Raw genomic sequence first — 22,567 nt, 5'->3', positions numbered from 1 at the left:
ACGTGATTATTTAATATTTTGCCAAATTTACTTCAGATTTTTTTTTAAAGAAATAAAATTGCTCTCAGTTCCTTCCCCTCCTTTTCTAGAGATAGCCACTGCGTTGAGGTTTGTGTATATCTTTACTTTGCATATTTTATACTTTGATCATGGTGAATCCACACACAATATATTCTATTGTTTTTAAACTTTAATGGTATTAAAATATACATGCCTTTTTGCAACTTGCTTTTTTTTTTTTTTGCTCAGCATCATATTTTGAGGTTGATATATGAACAAATTGAATAACTGTGATGTCTTTGGTTCATTCATTTTAATTGCTGGTATAGAATTGCATTGTATGAATATACCATATTTATTTATACATTCCGCTGTTGATAGACTTTGAACTTGTTTCGGTTTTTGACTCTTAAAAACAGTCCTGCAATAAATATCTTTGTACTTGTCTGCTTGTGCACACATTTGGAAGTTTTCTGTAGGAAATACAACTAAGTAGTAGATTTGCTGGATTGTAGGCTATGTGCATCTTCAACTTAACCAAATATCACAGAAGCTCTCGAAGTGGTTGTACCAATTTTCACTGTCACTGGTGTTGAGTGAGAACACCATTTCCTCACAATCCTGCTAACACTTTATATGTTATTAGACTTTACATTTTTGCCGTCTCTTTACTGACCAGCTTCCTTACGACTTTTGGTTGCTGCTAAATTTGCTCGTAGCCACCTTGGCTTCTTTTGTAGCCCTGTGTCAGCCTATGGATTTATCTCTTGCAGCTAATTGGCTTAGTCTTTATCTCCTTTGGTTCTCATAAGAGTAATTCCAATGAACATTTATTGTATACCTAATGCATGTCAGTTCCTATGGTTGATGTATAGATAGAATTTTCATGATATGTTAAATATGTACCTCTTTAGTGGCAGATGAGGTGATTTAATTATAAGTATTTTTTTCATATGATGAATGTTTAAAAAAAATTTTCTTTTCCTCTCCATTTTATTGTAGTATTTGATAAATTCAAAATATATGTAAAACATATGCAAGCTGTATAGCAAAACAATAAAATGAACATCTATGAATTCACCACTCAATCTAATTATCAAAATGACCAATATTGAATGTGCTTACTTCCAGAGGTGACTACTATCCTGAATTGTGTATATCATGCCTTGTTTTTAAAAATGATTTTATCAGATATGTATACATCCCTCAAAAATGTATTGTATGGTTTCTGTTGTTTTTGAGTGGAAAAAATCATATTGGGTATAGTTTTCTGGGACTTGCTTATTTCACTTGATGTTATGTTTCTGAGTTACTAATATTGGGTATAGATGTAAGTCATTAATTTTCACTGCTGTGTAATATTCCATGTGTGAATATAACACAGTGTGTGCATTCTTCTGTTGATGGGCATTTTGGTTGTTTCTCGGTTTTGCTGTTATGAAGATTCTTGTACATACTTTTTGGTTCACAGTTGTAAGAATTTCTCTAATTTTCACACTGGGGTATATGAGCCCCAGAGTAGTAATGAAGATTTGCTAAGGAGTGTGTGGGTACAAATAATGTTAATGAATCAGTTTCTAGATCATTACATTCCATAGGTACACTTTCCTAAAATTGGTAATGCCTGCGGCTTCCTGCTAGTGCTACTTTCTCACCTTATGTTTCTGACGTTGCACTTTACATAAGAAAGGCAAACCACAGGTTCTTGTGGAATCTTACTGTGGCACTGCCCTAAGTGGGAAAATTCCCTTGGGGAGAACAAAGGGATAATTTTTTTTTTTTTTTTTGAGTGGAGTTTTGCTCTTTTTGCCCAGGCTGGAGTTTAATGGCACGATCTCAGTTCACTGCAACCTCTGCCACCCAAGTTCAAGTGATTCTCTTGCCTCAGCCTCCCAAGTAGCTGGGATTACAGGCGCACACCACCACACCCAGCTAATTTTGTATTTTTAGTAGAGACGGGATTTCACCATGTTGGCTAGGCACGTGTTGAACTCCTGACCTCAGGTGATCTACCCGACTTGGCCTCCCAAAGTGCTGGGATTACAGGCTTAAGCCACTGTGCCCGGCCTACAAAGGGATACTTTAAAATATCACTATAGTGTTAGGGAAAGCCTCTTTTAATCCTGGCACTTCCCCATCCATTTCCTTAAGAGATACATTTCCAATAAAGTTTCATTTTTTATATTATCAGGGTATATTTTTTGGCCAACCATATGCTGGTAATAATTGTACATTTAAAAGAATGAGATATCAGTTTTACTTTAAAATGTTACTGTGATATTCTAGAAAGTCAAATTCACCCTTTGCAATTATTTAATCTAATAGTGATATTTTAAAAATGTCACCTTAATGGGTAAAGGGTATGTAATTTTAAAAAGCACTTTTAGTGGTTGGTGAGCAAAAAAAAAAAAAAAGGGAGGGGGATGTTGGAATACCACCATGTTAATTTGTTCAGCAGCAAAAGCAAAAGAAAAGAGAAAGAAATACTGCCATACCACTATAGTAAGCTGTTTGTTAGAAATGGGATTGCTAGATCAAGAGGTATGAATGATCAGCTTTACAAAATAATGTCAGATTGCTTTCTGAAGGGGTGGTATCAGTTTGTACTTTGGCCAGCAGTTTTGTCTGTTTATATACTTTGATCAACAGTGTGTAAGAGTTACAGTTGATCTACAACCTCTCCAACACTTGTTATTGTCAGACTTAGTATTTGCCAATGGAATGGGTATGAAATGATGCATTGTGGTTTTAATTTGCATTTTTTGTTATTAATGAGATTGAACATCTTTTGTATGTTTATGAACTGTCTTTGTTTCCTTTTTATGAAATATCTAGTCATATATTTTACCCTTTGTTCTGATGAGTTGTCTTTTAAAAAGGATAAACTGGTAACATTGATTATGTGCATTGTAAATATCTTCTGGTTTGTGGCCTGTCTTTCTACTCTTTATGGTATATTTTGGTGAATAGAAGTTCTTAATCTTATCATAATCTAATTGGAACCTTTCTTGCCTTGGGCTTATAAAGACATTCCTCTATTTCTTTTTAGAGGTTTTAAAATGATATCTTTCGCAATTAAGTTCGTAATTCATCCGGAATTGATTTTTGTGTATGTTGTGAGATAGTGATCCACATTCATTTTTCCTGTGTGGTTCTAATTATCCCCGTACCATGTATTGAATTGGCCCTCTGTTCACCAGTGATCTGCTGTGCCATCCTTTTACATGTTTAGTTACTACCTGCATGGGTCTGTTTTTGGCTTGCCTTTCTGTGTCACTTGTCACCTTGTCTGTCTCTGTGTTCATACCACACTGTCTTAATCATTAATACTATAGTTTTACTTGAAATCTTGGTATCTGGGAAGGACTTTAATCTCACCTGTTTTTGGTCATTTGTTCTTAATAATTAACTTGTTACATGACATGAATAACCCTTTGGGTATTAATTGGAATTAATTGAATCAGTTTGGGGGAGAATCAAAATCTTTAAGATTTTGATCCTTTTTATCTAAGAATATGGTATGTATCTCTATTTATGTAAGGTTTTAGTGTAGTTTTATGATTTTCTCCATAGAGATCTACTTTTTATATGTTGATTCTGATGTTATTGTTTTTGTTGCTATTATAAATGGTGGTACTCTTAAAGATTCTATTTTAACTTATTTATTGTTAGTAAATATTTTAACTTATTTATTGTTAAATAGAAATTTAATGAATTTTTTAAAATATTGACCCTTTAGTCATCCACTTGATAAACTTACTACTAATTTTTTTTCTGAAATTCCTTTGGGTTTTCTGTGTGGATAATTATATCACTTGCAAATAGTGACAGTTTTAGTTCTTTAATTCTAGTTATTTTTGCTTTTAATTTATTCATTTTTTTGGTCTTAAATGTGCTGGCATACTTTATACTTACGTCCAATGGAAGTGATTAGGGTTGTTCGTTAGAAGCGATTAGAGTGGGCATAGAGGTCTTGTTCTCAATTTTAAGGAGAATATTTCTCCGCTGAGAATTACATTTGCTATGAATTTTTGTAGATACCTTTGATTAAGTTAGGGATGTCTTTGCAGTTGTCACTTGCTTTTCTGCACTTGTTGAGAATATCTTGTGTCTTTTCTCCTTTAATCTGTTAAATGTAATGAATTCCATTTTGTAGATTTAAAACTTCATTTTCTTTTATATTCTTTCTTGACATAAACCCAAATTGGTCTTTATAGATTGTATTTTTATGAACTACTAGTTTGAATTTGCTCGTATTTTATTTAGATTTTTGTGTCTGTTTGTGACTAGAATCACCTCTCATTTTTCTTTATTGGCTGTCTTATCTGACTTTGGTATTAAAGTTACACTAACTTTATACCATGAGTTAGAGAGTAGTTGCTCTTTTTCTGTTCCCTGGGAGAGTTTGGATTGGAGTGATTTGTTTCTTAAAAGCTTGGTGGAACTTAACTATAAGGTCATTTGGATCTAATGTTTTCTTCATAGAATTTTAGTAGTAATTAGTTGAATAGTCATAGGACTGTTCAGGTATTCTATTTCTTTTAGTCAGTTTTGGTAAGTTTTAGAAATTTGTCCTTTTATCATAATTTTTAAGTTCTTCACATGAAGTTTATAGTTTTTTTTTTTTTTGACATGGAGTCTCTGTCTGTTGCCCAGGCTGGAGTAGTACAATGGTGCCATCTCATTGCAACCTCCGCCTCCCGGGTTCAAGAGATTCTCCTGCCTCAGCCTCCCAAGTAGCTGGGATTACAGGAGTGCGCCACAATGCCTGGCTGATTTTTTTCTATTTTTAGTGGAGACGGAGTTTCACTATGTTGGCTAGACTGCTCACAAACTCCTGACCTCAAGTGGTCCGCCCACCTCAGCCTCCCAAAGTGCTAGGATTATAGGCGTGAGCCACTGCTCATGGTATGGCATTAATTCTGTTTTTAATATCTGTTTTATTTGTGTATGTGTTCCCCTTTTCTCATTTTGAATGTTATTTATGTCTGACTTCTCTTTCTTGATCAGTCTTACTAAAAGTTTGTCCGTTTTTTAAATCTTGGCAAAGGATTAACTTTTGGCCTAATTTGTTCTATTATTTGTTTTTTATTTCATTGATCTTTTTTCTCTTTTATTATTTCATTTTACTTTCAGTTTGTTAACTATTTTTCTCACTTAAATTACACACTTAGCATTAATTTTCAGCATTCTTATTTCCTAGTATAAGCATGCAAGGCTATAAACTTCTTCAAAGTTCATTTTCGCTTTATCTAACATAATTTAATTTATAGTATTTTCATTAACTTTCAAATCTAAGTATTTTTTAAATTTCTATTTTGATTTTTTCTTTGACTTATGAGTTTCTTAGATGTTGTAAAATTTTCAAATGTGTCTGTATTAAGTTGTTTTCCTTTAATTATTGATTTCTTAATTGTGTTGCCAGAGAATGTTTTATCTTTTTAACATCTTTTTTTTTTTTTTTTTTTTTTGCCCTTGCTTTATGGCCTTGTACATAGTGAATTATTAGAACTGTTCTGTGTATTCTTGTGAAGAATATATATTCTGTAATTGTTAAGTGTCTGTTAGGTAAAACTTGTTACTTGTGTAGTTCTGGTAGTCTTTATCCTTATTAATTTTGGTTTATCGTATCTTAACTTAGAGAAATGTGTTGCAATATCCTGCCATTACTAGTTTCTAACAGATTTCCTGTAGTTCTAACAATTTTTGTTCTTCTGTATTTTGAGACTTTTATTAGCTACGTGCAAGCTTAACATTGTTTTCCTAGTGGCTCGAACCTTCACTTATTGTGATCTTCTCTAAGTTTGCTTCTTTGTCTTAGAGGCTTTTTGTCTGATCCCATCTTTCTTTTGGTGCTAATTTACCTGGAATGTTCTTTTCCTTCATTTTACTTTGATTTTTTTAAGTGTCCTTACAGTTTAAATATCTCTTATAAGGGACATATTACTGGATTTTTCTTTTAATCTCACCTGACAACCTCTGTCTTTTTTTTTTTTTTTTTTTTTTTTTGAGACGGAGTCTCGCTCTGTCACCCAGGCTGGAGTGCAGTGGCCGGATCTCAGCTCACTGCAAGCTCCGCCTCCCAGGTTTACACCATTCTCCTGCCTCAGCCTCCCGAGTAGCTGGGACTACAGGTGCCCGCCACCTCGCCTGGCTAATTTTTTTGTATTTTTTAGTAGAGATGGGGTTTCATCGTGCTAGCCAGGATGGTCTCGATCTCCTGACCTCGTGATCCGCCCATCTCGGCCTCCCAAAGTGCTGGGATTACAGGCTTGAGCCACCGCGCCCGGCCGACAACCTCTGTCTTTTAATTGGTAAGTTCCAAGTGTCTTGGTTGGTGGTTGACTCAGTTTTAGATATTAAAAAAAATCTAAAAGTATTTTTATTTTACCTTTGTTCTTGACAGATCATTTTGATGGATGTACAGTTGTAGGTTGGTGTTTCTTTTCAGTCAGTAGGATAGGAATACTAGTCTACCATTGCTTATACAAAGTGTGCTGCCAGTTTTATTTATGCTTTTTCTTTTTCTTTTTGTTTTGAGATGGAGTCTTTCTCTGTTGCCAGGCTGGAGTGCAGTGGCGCGATCTCGGCTCACTGCAACCTCCGCCTCCCGGGTTCAAGTGATTGTCCTGCCTCAGACTCCCGAGTAAGTGGGACTACTGGCGCCTGCCACTACGCCTGGCCAATTTTTGTATTTTTAGTAGAGATGGAGTTTCACCATGTTGGCCAGGATGGTCTCAATCTGTTGACCTCAAAATCTGCCCGCCTCAGCCTCCTGAAGTGCTGGGATTACAGGCGTGAGCCACTGCGCCCAGCCTATTTATGCATTTTTGAAGAAAATATCCTTTTTCTTTTAGTTACGTTGGATTTTCTGTCTTTCGTGTTACATCATTTCACTTCTAAGACTAGATAGAGATTATATTTATCCTATTTTGGATGCATGTGTTTCATGATTCTGCATTTTGTGTTTCATGAGATCTAGAAGTTTCTGAGCCCTGTATTCTTTAAATATTATGTCTCATTAATCTCTTCTCTCCTGCTGGAACTTTAACTGGATATATATATATACACTAAACTGTTTCCAGATCATTTATTCTTTGTCTTTCATATTTTTTATCTCTTTGTTTCTCTTTACCAGAATTTACAGTGCTGGGTAATTTCATAAGGCATATATTTTAGTTCACCAATTTTCTCTTCAACTGTGCCTAATATCCTCTGTTAGGATCTTTTTGGGATGGGTTCTAACCCATCCCATCTTTTTTTTTTCTTTTAACAATTACGTTTTTAATTTCTAAAAGTTCTGCTTGGTTCTTTTTTGATATGCTCAGTCATTCTTCACATTCTCATGTTATATGCTGATTTTTATGACTCTGTAGCTATTCTGTAGACTATATCAGACATTCCCAATGTCTGATATCCTTGGGGAGGGGGATGTCTAAACTTAATTGCCTTTTTTTTTTCTTCTGTTGTCTCTCCCTCAATGTAGCTGTCACCTCATGTGTTTGGTGATCATTGATTACGAACTTCTGTTTGATCTTTGTGGGAATCTTGAGAGTCTAATTTGGGGATGCTTTCTTTCTGAAAGCATTTCTATCGGCTTTGTCTGGGAGCTAGGAAGTTTAGGTGGCATCACTTTTAAGTTCCTACGTTTTGCTTCTAGCCCAGAGCTCAGTGTCCTGATCCTACTACTGCTCTTGGTACCACCACTGGTAGCACTAAACTGTAGCCAAGTTTAATTTCTAGCTCAAGGTTTGTTGCTTTTGCATGGAGAGGGTGGCTCCAGATGTTCCCCTATTTCTATGGTCTCAGCAAAATCATCCAAAAAGTGTTTTTTTTTTTTTTTTTAAATCTAGGATCTACCTTTTTCCTCCCAATAGTACATTCCCCCAGAGTGCCTAGTTCACCATAACTGATGGGGTCAGAAGCTCTTTATTTTAATATTTAATTTTAGTAGTATATTTTTGTTTGTATTAGAAAAAATTTTATGGTACCAAACAAGCTTTCTTGGTGATATCAACATTTCTATTAAAACTAGTTTGCATCTAAGTTAAGATTTGAGTTATCCTAAAGAAAACTATTAAGTAAATAGCAGTACAGATGACAAGTGGATTGCACAGTATATCCTCTAGATCCATAGTGACCCTACAGAGATAAACCTGTGATGGTCAAACAGTGTGAAAACGGCTGTCAGAGACATGGGTAGGGTGCTCCTGTGTATAGAGAAGAGGTGCAAAAATCAACTTGATCGTAGTGGCAAGATCAGGAAATGCTTCCTGGAATTGGGTATTAAGAACTGATAGCATTAGGTGGTTACAGAATAAGTTTTGTTTGGGAAGGACTGGGGTATGACTGGCTTCTAGGTTGTGTGTTGTGGAGTGACTGGGGATAAAAGCAGGAGCAAGATCACAAAAGGCCTTCTATGCTTATATTAGGGAAGTTAGACTTTATTTTCAAGCTGAAGGGAAGCTGTTGCATGGTTTTAAGCAGTACAGCGACATGATCAGAGTTTTAGAGGGTGCCAAGATTGAAGGCAAGCCTGACCAGTTAGGAGACTGCTTGTTAAATTAGTTCAGAGGAGAAACAGTGAAGGCAGTGGCACTGGGCATGAAGAAGTATTTGTGTGCTAATTTTAGATTTCTTAGGGAAGCAGAAATGACAAGAGTTTGTGGTCAGTTGGACAGAAATGTTGAAGGAGAATGAGGAGACTAGGTTGACTCCCAGGGTTTAGGTTTGGGTAGTAAAATGGCATGTGGAACAATTAACTGATAAACAACATACAGAAAGAGGAAAGAACTTGGTTTCATATGTTTGTTTTTGAGGAAAAGATGTTTGTTTTTGAACTTACTGATTCAGAGGGGCTTGTGGGACATCTTGGTTAAGATCCTGTTGTAGTTCTAGTAGGGTCTAGAAGTCAAAAGATACAACCTCGCCTGGAAGGATTTGGGAGTCTTCAGCATTTGGAAGTTTGGAAGCCATTGCTTACTGTAGTGCATATGAGATAATTTAAACTGGGTACATAGATAAGCACTTGAAAAAATTTTAATAGATAGGAATTTAATGTGTATGAGAAACATTACTTGCACATCTAACCTTTGATAATCATGGACATCATCACTTAGGCCAAGTGAGCTCAATAAAAGGGAAATACTAACTAAAAGTATATGTGATACATGGAAATGGCAAAAATCATGGTGAAGCTATGCAAACGATGCGAGTTCAGAAAGTGCTGTGTTAAGTCATGGGTGTGGTGGATAAATTCACCCAAGGAGAGAGTAAGAGTGAGAAGAAAAGAGAGTTGACATTGGGTGGCGGGGAATGGAGAAGAAGAGCCCATGAAGGAAACTGAGGAAGAGCAGCCAGACGAATAGGAGGAAAACCAGGAGAAGATGGTCTTTGGAGTCCAAATGAAGAGTTCTGAGGAGGAAGTGGTCCACAGTGTCAAGTAAGTTGTAAGCTGAAAAGTGCTCTTTGGATTTAGCAATTAAGGTAGACTATTTAGCTGGAAGCATCCAAACAGTGGATTTTAAAAATACTCATCTAACATTAATGTTAATAATAGCTTATAGCATTTCCCATATACCTGGTACTCTTCAAAGCACTTAACATGTATTAACTGATTGATCAGGTAGGTAATATCGTTATCCCCATTTGATATGCGAGGAAACACAGAAGCAGCACAGAGAGGTTAAGTAACTTGCCCAAGATCACACACCCAAGGAAACAAGAGAGCCAGGATTCAAGCCGAGAGTCTTGGCTACAGAGTCCATGTTCTTAACCACTTTGTCACATTGCCTCTCTAGTTAAAATACAAGGCCGGGTGTGGTGGCTTACGCCTGTAATCCCAGCACTTTGGGAGGCCGAGGCTGGTGGATCACAAGGTCAGGAGTTCAAGACCAGCCTGGCCAATATGGTGAAATCCTGTCTCTGCTAAAAATACAAAAATTAGCCGGGCGTGGTGGTGGGCGCCTATAATCCCAGCTACTTGGGAGGCTGAGGCAGGAAAATCGCTTGAACCCGGGAAGTGGAGGTTGCAGTGAGCCGAGATCGTGCCAGTGCATTCCAGCCTGGGTGACAGAGTGAGACTCCGTCTCAAACAAACAAACAAACAAAAAATAGAAAATAAAATTTACCCCAGTGTCATAATTACGGTACAATTGGTGCTGTGTGTGTTACCAGTGAGATTTGCCAGACTTGAATGACCAGTATCAGTCTGCCAGGTATGAGCGCATTAATTGTATTGTAATTGACACCATGATGTGTGGGCTGTGACAGTTCTTGGCTCTTTCTGTATTTTATGCCAAAAAAATTTGTAAGACAAGTGAGTTTAGCATATACCTCACATCATGTGCTATAGTTTGGGTGCTCCATCCAGTATCTTATGTTTTCTGGTCATGGTTCACTTTTAGAGTTAAATTTTTTTAAACTCTAGAAATATTCATGCAAAATAGGTCAGGTTCTAGACATTATAGATAAGCAGTCTTTTGTGGAAGGTCATTAGTGATCTTCATGAAAGCAGTTTCCCTTGAAAGGTCGAAGTGGAAACCAATTCGTAGGAGACCGAAAGTGAATGAGAAGGAGGATTCAGATGGGTGAAAAATGAAGAGTTCTTGATGAAGTTGAAGAATGGCTGTGGTAGGAAATCAGGAAGACATGAGCCATAATGACTATTGGCTATGATCAGAGAGGAGTTAATAAAAAGTTTTACAACTGGTTTTGACCCAGGTAGTGATCTGAGGTGTCACTCTCGGGTGGGAGAGCCTAGTGAGGTAGGCAGTGAAGTTCATGTTAGTTGAGGAGGTTGTTAAACTACAAGGCTAGAATATTGTGTGCATGGACCTCGATGTGGCTGGGATGATGTCAGAATTTGGAGGAAAGAGAAAAACACTGTGAACTAGTTGCCAGTGATCTTGAAACATTACAGTAACCAAGAGATAAATGGGTGACCATGACAGGAAAAGTAGATGTAGTAAAAGAGAGTGTTTGAGAACAGAAGCTATGGCAACTAAAGACTGGATTTGAATCCTTCCTAGCTTGGTGACATGAGCAAATTACTTAAGTGAGCGTTTTCCCATCTTTACTGTGGAGATGATGATAATTGTGCCTGCTAAGAAGAACTGCTTGAGGATTAGTGAAATTATGCATGTAAAACATTTGGTACAGTGTGTGACACATAGTACAAATAATTTGCTAGGAAGATTGTTATTATTCTTCACTTGTGAGATTGTGAAGTTTTCATACAGCAATTTGGACATCATGAGATGGATTGATTAAATAAATAGATTTGTATTTCAAGGACTGGTGGTGGTCTTGCTTTGGAAAGAAGAAACTTGGTTTATCCTAACAATAGTAGGATAATAATGGTGAAGTGAGAGGTACAAGGAATAGTGTTAATGATGTGCTGGCGATGATAGGAAAAGAAAGCCATTATATGAGCAAGAGCTAGAAGTAATAAAATGGTGCATTTTTCAGTGATGTTTAGCCTATGTAGCTATTCTCTGATAACTATAAAAATCCTTATTATTAAAGTTTCTTCAGGAAAAAAAAAAAAAACCCTTAGTCTGAAACTTTAGCACTAACCCCCTTGGTCCCCCATTGAAATAAGTATTTTTAAAACATGGCTTTTGATAATGTGAGGGTTTTTTCCTTTTTGCAGTTTAGCAGTGCTGATTGTGTATTGCAGTAGTTGTGAGAGCGTTAGAAGCAGCAGTCGATAGGAGGATGGAAGGTCTGGATGCTGCCTTGAGGAGTTAGGAGATTGGCAGACTTCCCCTGTACCACTCTAGCCCTACTCCTTTGCCCAAGATAGAAACACACTGCGAGATGAGTAGGAAAATATGAGCAGTTGATAGGAAAGTTCTCAGCGGAGTCAGGATTTAGTTGAGGTTGAGAATATAACAGTTTGTGTATGATGAAATGGCGCATTTCACAGAATGCAGTAAAAGCAGGTAGGGTACAAGTGCAGCAAGGGGAAGATGTCTTTTCTTCATTCAGCAAACACTTATTTGAGAGCTTACCATGTGCTAGGCACATACAGAGATAAATAAGATGCCCTTAGTGATCCTCCATTTAAAGGAGACATGTAAACAGATTAACTTAGAGTAGAGATGGTGAATATGTGAACCTAAGGAAAGGAAGAAATAGATTAAATTATCTGGAGAGAGTCAGGGGAAAAGTCAGCAGAATGGGGACGAGAATCTTTCGGAGCTCAGTGTTCTGGTAGAAGTTATTTCCTTGGGACATAGGTTCCAAGTATTTTTCTAATATACCATAGAAGCCAGGAAAACTTTCTTCTGTCATCTCAAATGATTTAATTAGTGACTTGAGTTTGTGTTGTCTCCTTAGACTTGTGCATCATGGACAATTTTGCTGAGGGAGATTTCACTGTGACAGATTATGCCTTGTTAGAAGATTGCCCTGACGTGGACGATTGTGTCTTTGCTGCTGAATTTATGAGCAATGATTATGTTCGTGTGACTCAGCTTTACTGTGATGGGGTGGTAAGTAGGTTTGCTAATTTTTCATTTTTGACATTGTGTACTGAAGGTTTTCTGGTTTAGGGCTCTCTGAGTAAAGATGTTTTTGTGGTATGTGCATTTTGACAGGGAGGTACACATGCTGTTGAAAAGTTGATTTGAGAAGGGAAAGTAAGCACTGGCTCAAAAATAAGATTGTGGAATGCCAGAAGACAAGTGGTGGCAAAAGGTGGTTTTCTGACAGGGAATTAGAAAAGCTCTTGGGGAGAGCCATAGAAGCAAACTCAGGAAATACTGTAACAAGGGTCTCAAATTAAGCCTCATTGGCTGAAGATGTGTTTGAAGCTATAATATAAATAAATGTCCACTGAAAGTTCTTTGGTTAGTTCTGGTAATCCTTAGATCAAAAATCAAGAACTGTACTTTTCCATTTTATTAGACACAAATAAAAATAATTTTCTTCTTTTTAGGGTATGCAATATAAAGATTATATCCAAAGTGAGAGGAATTTAGGTGAGTACATTGGTATTTTTAATGTTAATATATGGAAATACTATAAAGGGAGGTCCACCCATCCTGTCATAACAATACAACAGATTTCTATGCCTTTTAAACATGTATTCTTACTAGTTTTTCACTAGAAGTCAGAACTTTTCTTTGTTAAAATAGAGTTTTAGCCAGCACTTAAATATTCTTAACATTTAACAGGCTAAAATACTTCATTCATTTCTTCCCTCTCCATATCCATTTTTGCCTTTTTACTATTAACAGTGTTGATTCATTAAAAAATGAGGCACAAACATTAATTTTAAACTTTTTTTTAAATTAAGAATTTGACATCTGCAGTATATGGTGTAGTAAACCAATTTCTGTCCTGCAAGATTATTGTGATGCCATTAAAATAAACATCTTCTGGCCACTTCTGTTTCAACATCAAAACAGTTCTGTAATATCACGATTGCATCCCTGTGTGGACGCCAAGTAAGTTACTATATGTTACTCATTTTGTATGGGCAGTGGTAAGCATGTTACCCAATACAAAGGAATGCAAGTTCACTGGAAGACTTATGTCTTATTCTTGTATGCTGCTCAACTTTTGTCTAATAGGGTGGAAAAAACAAAGCTTGAGATTTGGATATGAATGAATAATTGTAACATAATCAGTGAAATTCTGAATAGTACTAGATGGTAGACTAGAAGCTGAGTCAGGAAGAATTAACATGTTTGTTTATAAATATCAGTGTTATAGTACAGAAGAGAGGAAAAAGATACAGTATTTTGTTCATTGAATAAATAGCTTAGTTATTGTTACCTAGAGTGAAGAAAAAGAGAACTTATTTTTTTAATGGTTTGAGATACATAGTTAAGCATGAAGTTAAATGAATTTGTATATATGATAATCTAATCTTTTAAAAAATAAATTTGTCTTTAAGCAATTCACGTGCTTCTGAGATAAGTTTGAAGAAATTACAACATCTTGAGTTGATGGAAGATATTGTGGATTTGGCAAAGAAAGTTGCTGTAAGTGGTAGAATGTAGGTTCCCCCTGAGCCCTTGGTTTAAATAATAAACATTTATATGGTGTTAGACTCATATGACTAATTTATAGCAATTAACAGGTAATGGTTTTCGTTTTGGTTAACCTGAGATGAATCTGCTATCCATCAGTGCGTGCTCAGTATTTGAGAGATCAGTGAGATGGTTGCTGTCAGGGTTCTACGCTGGGGCCCAGGACTGCATCTTGTCATTAAAGGATAGAAGTTGGAACTTGTCACAGAAAGCGGTGCATGGGTTCATAGAAACCTTTGCCACCGGTTCTGAAAGTGATGTGCTCTATCTGTTGATATAAAATCACATCACCATCAACAAATATTTTGTCTTTGGGTAGGTAGACTTTATCAGGGCAGATTTGAGGAGGTGTCCTTCCTTACACCGTTGAGATAAGTTGAGAATTTTTGTGGTTTTAAAATTTTTTTTGAAAGCTGTTGGATAGCTTTTTAAATTTCAGTTGGTTATGGAGTCAAGTGTTGTTCTTGGTACTATTAAATTTAGAAAGGGCATTCTGATGTTTATTTTCTGCAGTAGTTATTTGCAGTAACATACAAATGTTAGCCACCACGCCTGGCCTAGTGTGAGCCACCACGCCTGGCCTAGTGCAATGAACTTTGAAAATTCATGTCGGCTGGTCACAGTGGCTCTTGTCTGTAATCCCAGCACTTTGGGAGGCTGAGGCAGGTGGATCATTTGAGGTCAGGAGTTTGAGACCAGCCTGGCCAACATGTTGAAACCTCGCCTCTACTAAAAATACAGAAATAAGCTGGGTGGTAGTGGCACGTGCCTGTAATCCCAGCTACTTGGGAGACTGAGGCAGGAGAATCGCTTGAGCCTGGGAGCAGGAGGTTGTGGTGAGCTAAGATTGTGCCACTGCACTCCAGACTGGGTGATACAGTGAGACCCTGTCTGAAAAAAAAAAAAAAAAACTCGCATGTCTAAAGATTACACTAAGTTATTTTACTACTAGAACCCTATGGGAGACTATTTTGGAATTTCTTGTCTTAGGGTCTTAAGGGGTAACTTGGTCATGTAAATGCTTGTTGGAAGTGTACTATTGTGTACGTATAGTAGTGTTACTAAAATGTAGGCCATTTTTCCATTAGAAAATTCAAGTAGAATTGACTGAATAAGGAAAAAATATGTCCTTTTTTTATTTTTCAGAATGATTCGTTCCTCATTGGAGGCTTATTGAGAATTGGTTGTAAAATAGAAAATGTAAGTGGTTAAACACAGAACCTGGCACAGCCACTGTGGATGAGTGGCAGTTACCTCACTGCTCATTTCCCCTTGTATTGAGTCCATACGCTCAATGTTCTATATGTGGGGTTTGGTAGTATTGACTTCTATATTTTCCTTAAGCAGACTCCTCATTTTGGGGGTTTGGATCTTTTTTTTTAACGCATGTACATAGTATAATTTTGAGCCTATTTTACAAGTTGATTCTTTTTCTCTTTTAGATTATTTACCTGGCTTATGTTTCCCCAAATGAAATTATTAGGCCTCTGGTATGAATATTTTTTGATATGTAATTACTAGGTAATCTCCAGATTCAATGTTAAACCAATTTTTAATTATACTGATGCCATAAACATCTATGTTTACCTTAAGCCCATTGTTAACTTTAAATTTTGAAGTTACTTTAGATGCTAGAAGTACAAATAACGTTTCTGTGAATTCTTGATCCTTCACGGAGATCACTGTACTGAGTGCCCATTTGCCCAGACACATCTTCCCCTTGTTCTTTATCTCCTTATTCTTCTGTTTGTCACAGACCACGTAAAATATGGAGTTCCTCTGGAGAACTTTAATCTATAAATTTAACCTTGGGGTAAGGATGGAGGTCTTTGTGTAGATGAGATCTGAGAACCCTCATCCACCTTGTTATATTGCACTCGCCTGCTACCCCAAGCAGTCTGGCCAGGTTGTAGACCTCAAATTCCAGGTCTGTAATAATTGCAGAAGCATCTTGAGCTCTGAGGGTGGTCTGAGGTCTCCCGAAGAGGTAGCATATGTGAGTCCATGGTATCTGTTAATTTACATGTCAGAGTTTGTCTACTCTAGGTTACGTGCCGGAGTAGCAAAAAATAAGTGGTTGCACCAGTTTTGTATTAAGGATCTGAAATACTTGCATAAGATGACTTTATAATGCCACATGCAAATTTAGAATTAATAACCAAATCCCCATTCTTCATTTCTCTCTTGAAACAGAAAATCTTGGCAATGGAAGAAGCTCTGAATTGGATAAAATATGCAGGCGATGTAACAATTCTAACTAAATTAGGATCAATTGACAATTGTTGGCCTATGTTAAGTATTTTCTTTACTGAATGTAAGTATAAATGCTTTAAATTGTTACTTGACTCAGTTTTTAAAGGTATTTGGGAAAGAGATGTGTAGTTATGTGATTTCTAATTTATCTTAGAAGTTTAAACTGATAAGAATAGATACTACACTTGATCTTAGCCAGAAGGCCGAGAAGCGATGTCTTCTTAGAATTTTTAAAAAATGTTTTTCGGGCCGGGCGCGGTGGCTCAAGCCTGTAATCCCAGCACTTTGGGAGGCTGAGGCGGGTGGATCACGAGGTCAGGAGATCGAGACTATCCTGGCTAACATGGTGAAACCCCGTCTCTACTAAAAATACAAAAAAAAAACTAGCCGGGCGTGGTGGCGGGCACCTGTAGTCCCAGCTACTTGGGAGGCTGAGGCGGGAGAATGGCGTGAACCCGGGAGGCGGAGCTTGCAGTGAGCCGAGATCACGCCACTGCACTCCAGCCTGGGCGACGGAGCGAGACTCCGTCTCAAAAAAAAAAAAAAAAGGTTTTTCTTTTGTTATGTATGCCTGAAAAAGAGAATTTCAAACCGGTAGTTAATTTTATTCTATATTTTTTGTCTTAATGATTTTTGTGACATCGTACTTTAAAAATTGTTGCTGAATGGATATCGTAAGCTATTATATGTAATACTCAGAGCCCACAACTAGGCCGGGCACGGTGGCTCACGCCTGTAATCCCAGCACTTTGGGAGACTGAGGCGGGCAGATGACGAGGTCAGGAGTCCGAGACCATCTTGGCTAACACGGTGAAATCCCGTCTCTACTAAAAATACAAAAGAATTAGCCGGGGATGGTGGCAAGTACCTGTAGTCCCAGCTACTCAGGAGGCTGAGGCAGGAGAATGGCGTGAACCTGGGAGGCGGAGCTTGCAGTGAGCCGAGATGGCGCCACTGCACTCCAGCCTGGGCGACAGAGACTCCGTCTCAAAAAAAAAAAAAAAAAAATAGAGAGAGACCACAACTGGGTAGTCTCCTTTGTAAGAAAAAGTAACCGAAGCTAAGCTTATGATTTTTATTTTCTTCATGAGTCTGTTATTCTTTTATGTATAAGGTAACTGCCTTACATACTTCTTTTACTGTGTGAAATATTTTTCTTTAAAGCATTTGAATATTAGCAGTGTTTTTATAGTGTAGTTATAGGAATCTTGAAACCGGAAAGATTTGGGTTTTCAGTAGATGATGACCAATAATTTACCATCTCTGCTGAGATAAAGGCAAATTTTGCACTATTGACTTAAGTGCTAGAAAGGAATTAAATGAAGACACATCTTTCTCATAGGTTTATTAGACACTGGGGTGTATTACACTGATAGAGGTTGTTCTCTTCATTGTTCTGGAGGCCCTTAATTATAAACTAGATATTGTGGTGGAAATGGAGAAGCAGTATCTTTTATTGGGTACACCTCTTTAGGCTGATAGCTGATTTTTTACATTCTATTTTCTTTATAATAGCTCTGCAAGGTGGCTGTTACTATCTTTATTTTAGCAGTGAGCACACTGACTTTGAGAGGTTAAGTGTTGTTTCTGCAGTCTAGTAAGCAGTAGGTAGGACTAGGTAAGTCAGATCTCTCTGATCTCAAAGCCCAGGTTTTCCTCCATGAAATCTTACTCTGTTCCTTATAATTTATTTATTTGGTGACTTTCCTGGGTCCTTTATTGAATCTTAAATTTTAGGTGCTCTTTTCACTTTAGAAATGAATATGTTTGGCTAGAGGCTTAACTATAGTTTTGTTGCAGTACATTTTTTTTTTTTTTTTTTGCTACTTTAAAACATCCTTTTTATATAATAGCTTACAATGTAGAAAATGAGGCCTGATAAACTTTACTTACTGCATCTTAGTTTATTAAATTGTTGTAATAATAGTGTTTCAACTTCTCATTGTAACATTTTACTCATGAGAGTCAAAATACTGAATAAAAACATTTGAAAGTATTTATTTAAAATAGGTTGAGCATCAAAAATCCAAAATCTGAAATGCTCCAAAATTTGAAACTTTTTGAGCTTCGCTATGACACTCGAAGGAAATGCTCATTGGAGCATTTTGAATTTTTGGATTTGGGATACTCACTCAGTATAATGCAAATATTCCAAAATCCAAAATTATCCAAAATCCAAAACACTTCTGATCCCAAGCATTTTGAATAAGAGCTATTCCATCTTTATATTAAATATATTGTAGAAAGTAGTTTTCCAGGTTTTTGTTTTCATACATTTTTATTGAATATTGTGCATGGTACACCATACATGCTTGACAGTGTTTATTGAAGTAAGTAATTATGTGGCCTATTTGGAATATTTTATGACAGTGCATTTATTATAAATACAATTGCAACTAATAAAATAATAAATAAAGGTTTTTTATTGCTAGAAGTAAAAAGTGAGATTAGATTCATAGCAAGCAATAACTGATGTTTTCTGCAACATTTTATCAGTTTATTTTTTACTATGTTATTTAATATACATACAAGGTTACAAGAAACGTGCTATTTAGAAAGAATAATAATACAGGACCTTTGTGGACTCACCTAACTTAAGAATTAGAATATTATCAATACCAATTTTTTTTAACAAATATTCTCTCTTGCTCTCTCCTAAAAATAAAATTTAGACAAGTACCACATAACTAAAATTGTAATGGAAGACTGCAATTTGCTTGAAGAACTTAAAACTCAAAGTTGTATGGATTGTATAGAGGTGAGAATGAATATTATAAATATATTTTAAGATTTGCCCATTAGAACTTTTAACACTCAGAGGAAGTTAATAAAACTGCTGATAATATACAGTTCATAAAATTGGATGACATATTTGAGGGAAATAACTAATATCTTGATCAGAGTTTTCTAATGATTTAAAAACCATTAATTGAAAGTGAAAATTTGATTTTTAAAAACTTTAGTCTTTAATGAGTTGAAGAAGTATGATTTTCTTTGGTAACAGCTGAGATGTAATTCATGTGCACTGTTCACTCATAGAAAATAGGACTTTAACTCAATTTTAAAAAAGGAATTTGGGAAAATATTTAATGTTCTATTGAATTCCCTAATGCCGTTGATATGATGTGATTTAGTTTATTTAAAAAAAATGAGTGTTTGAAGTGAAAAGTTTTAGTTTTTTCTCTAGCACCCTTCATATATATTCTCATTAACCTACCAACTCATGCTTTGCAATTAGTCTAATCAACATTGCCTCTATGTTATTGATTTATATGTTTCTCGGCACTAAGGTTTCTTGGATGATATCATACTTGCTAACCTAAAGTTAAAATTCTACTTTGCATCTGTTTTTTAGCCTTATTACCTTATTTGCCTTATTGATAAGCTATATTTAAAAGTGGGTCTACCAAATACAGTGCAAAAATTTTAGTAATTATTCATAATGTGATGGTTTTGTTTACTTTTAATATTCTCTAACCAAGTTAGTGTTGAGTCATTCAAGATAGGTTTATTTAAATATATATACCGAGGCTGCGCGTGATGGCTCACGCCTGTAGTCCCAGCACTTTGGGAGGTCGAGGTGGAAGGATTGCTTGAGGTCAGAAGTTCAAGACCAGCTTGGGCAACATAGCAAGACCTGGTGTCTACAAAAAATTTTTAAAAATTAGCTTGGCATGGTGGGGTGCACTTGTAGTCCTAGCTACTTGGGAGACTGAGATGGGAGGATCCCTTGGGCCTGGGAGATCGAGGCTGTTGTGAGCTGTGATTGCTCCACTGCCCTCCAGCCTGGGTGACAGAGTGAGACCCTGTCTCTAAAAGTATATGTGTGTGTGTGTGTGTGTAGTGTGTGTCATATATATATGTAACAAAATATTGGGTATTGTAGTCTCATTTTCTACATAAATAATCCCCTAGTTATTTCTGATACCCAAGATAGAAACCTGGATACATTTTTCCTAGGTATTGGGTTCTTGATTATCTTTGGAGCTAATTGATGGGTCTTCTTTCACCTTGGTTTCTCAGCAAGGAGAACTAATGAAAATGAAAGGAAATGAAGAGTTTTCCAAAGAAAGATTTGATATAGCTATTATCTATTACACCAGAGCCATTGAATATAGGTAAGAGCAAATAGAACCAAAGAAATCCTGTTTCTGTGTCAGATCAAGTTAGAATGGTAGTCAGAAGAAATAAAAACAAGATGGAGAATTGGAAAGTATCTTCCAACTTGTTATGCAGAATAGATTTTTCTCATCCTTGGGCATTCGAAGCATTGAAGATGGCGTGGGTATATGAAGCTAACGTAGTAGCATAACTCAAGTAAGTCAGGCAAAATTGTGAATTTGGTTCTGCCCTCTTCCATTTTCTTTAAAACTTTCCAGTACAGAGTTATCTCTTTTGTCTTGTTCTCATTTTGCTGTCAACCAAGTCCTCCAAAATTATTAACTGGTCAAAAAGGATTAAAGGATTAGTTCTTAATACTGAAGATGCCACCCATTCAGGGTTTTTTGCTTTCTAAGGGGGAACTTTTACAGGATAATTGAGAGAATACATATATGCTCTCTACCTTGTCTTCTCTTTGCTCAGCTGCTAGAATTTTGTAGCTTTCCTCCAGATGTGCCTCATAACTGTGCCCCTGTTATCTCAGTTGGGCCACCTAATATTGTAGCAGCCTTTGAAGGGTGCTGTGTAGCCACTGCTCTTTTTCCTCCCTTGCGCATCTCCACAGGGAATGAGGGAATCCAGTTAGTGTATCAGCTCTGAAAGGCTGCTGCCCTATTCTTTTGAGGAAGAAGTGGAGGAAAGGGAGATACGTTTTACCACACATAGTCAGATAAAACTAAAAAACAGAAGTTCAAATGAAGCTATTTTAATTTGCAATTACTGTGGGCTTCCCTTCTCAGTTGTTTGTCAAAACGACGTAGTCGTAGTCCTGACTTACTATGTAAGTAATCCTATCCTCTAGAGTTACTCTGTAGTTTGCTAGCTCTTTAATATGTCTCATTTGATCCTCACAACAACCCTATGAGTTAGAGTAACTAGAGTTATCTTCATTTTGAATATAGGGAAGTTTAGGTTTGTTCAAAGAAAGTTACTTATGTAGGAAGTGAAGGAACTGGGACTTAGCCAGTTAAGACTCCAGGTCCTATATTCTTTTTGCTCTGCCACACAGATGTAAAGTTTAAAAAAAGTTTTCTTGTGCTTTATGTTTTCGTCGTGATTTTTATTTGTTTCGTGTGTAATGTGCTTTACTGACTAAACATTGTGTCTTTTTAAGACCTGAAAACCACCTTCTTTATGGTAACCGAGCTCTTTGTTTTCTTCGTACTGGACAGTTTAGGTAAGTTGGTTAAAATATCTCAACCACTGAATTATTATGCTAAATACCCATTTTTGGGAAACTTTTCTGTTTTGCAGGTATACAAGAAAATCCTTGACTAGTTCTTTGGCAGAAATACTTAAGTGGTTAAAAGAATACACTTAGGCTTTATATATAACAGTGACAGCAGCAGCTATTCTGATTGAGTGCAGACATATGTTAAGCATTATTTTAAGTGCTTTGCATATGTTATTTAGTTCTCACAGCACCCGTAATAGGTAGGTAATGTTATAGTTCACATTTTACATGACCAACATGTACCACTAGTGATACCAAGATTTGAACACAGATTTTATCTGATGATGTCAAAGTCTGTGTTTATGACATCTATATTACCTCTTTATGCTCTGTTAGTTAATCCATACAGTATAAAAGAAGCATTTTCATTTTTTCTCTGTTTATCCTGGTATAAAAAATTAAGTAAATGTCCTTCATAAGTGAAAGAAAGCAAATAAATTTAATAGTGTAAGAGTGGAATCATAATTCATTCCTAGTTCCTTATATTGAATTTAAGCTGAGTTTTTATTTATTAGCTAAGAAAGACTGAGAAAGATACTGCACCATGATTTTATTGTTCCCCAGTATAAAATTTTTAGAACATAAATTATAAGCATTAATATTGAGCAGGTAGACTATTATATTTAATTTTGTCCTGCTTTACTGTAAGAAGGGTGTAGGGTGGAGTCAAGAATACATCCACACAGTAGAAGAATATTCAAAAGAAAACAAACCAGAAAACGAAGTTGGAATCTGGGATTCTCAGAACCGAGCTTCACAGGCATAAGGTCCTGCATAGGTATTAGTTAGAATTCATATTTGCCTCTGACCTTCAGCTGTCCAAAATGAAATGGGAAAACTTGACAAGTTACTTAATTCTCATTGTCCATGAAGAAAC

General features: G+C 36.3%; 1 protein-coding gene and 1 pseudogene across 1 annotated transcript in view; one reads left to right on the top strand and one right to left on the bottom strand.

Annotated features, from left to right (window-relative positions):
• The first annotated feature begins 6,104 nt into the window (after positions 1-6,104).
• Positions 6,105-22,567, top strand: part of TTC3 (tetratricopeptide repeat domain 3) — a 111,373-nt gene continuing 94,910 nt past the window's right edge. The window contains exons 1-9 of the mRNA XM_050784613.1: positions 6,105-12,497; positions 12,944-12,986; positions 13,304-13,454; positions 13,907-13,994; positions 15,189-15,242; positions 16,236-16,356; positions 18,968-19,053; positions 20,319-20,413; positions 21,571-21,633. Coding sequence (XP_050640570.1) covers positions 12,354-12,497; positions 12,944-12,986; positions 13,304-13,454; positions 13,907-13,994; positions 15,189-15,242; positions 16,236-16,356; positions 18,968-19,053; positions 20,319-20,413; positions 21,571-21,633 — 845 coding nt within the window. The 5' untranslated portion in view covers positions 6,105-12,353. The remainder of the gene's footprint in view (positions 12,498-12,943; positions 12,987-13,303; positions 13,455-13,906; positions 13,995-15,188; positions 15,243-16,235; positions 16,357-18,967; positions 19,054-20,318; positions 20,414-21,570; positions 21,634-22,567) is intronic.
• On the bottom strand, positions 16,397-16,510 carry LOC126951902 (uncharacterized; annotated as a pseudogene).

The sequence above is a fragment of the Macaca thibetana genome, chromosome 3 (assembly GCF_024542745.1).
Source record: "Macaca thibetana thibetana isolate TM-01 chromosome 3, ASM2454274v1, whole genome shotgun sequence".
NCBI lineage: Eukaryota > Metazoa > Chordata > Mammalia > Primates > Cercopithecidae > Macaca > Macaca thibetana.
Note: the sequence above shows the minus strand (reverse complement) of the source record. Positions and strands in the feature narration are given on the sequence as shown.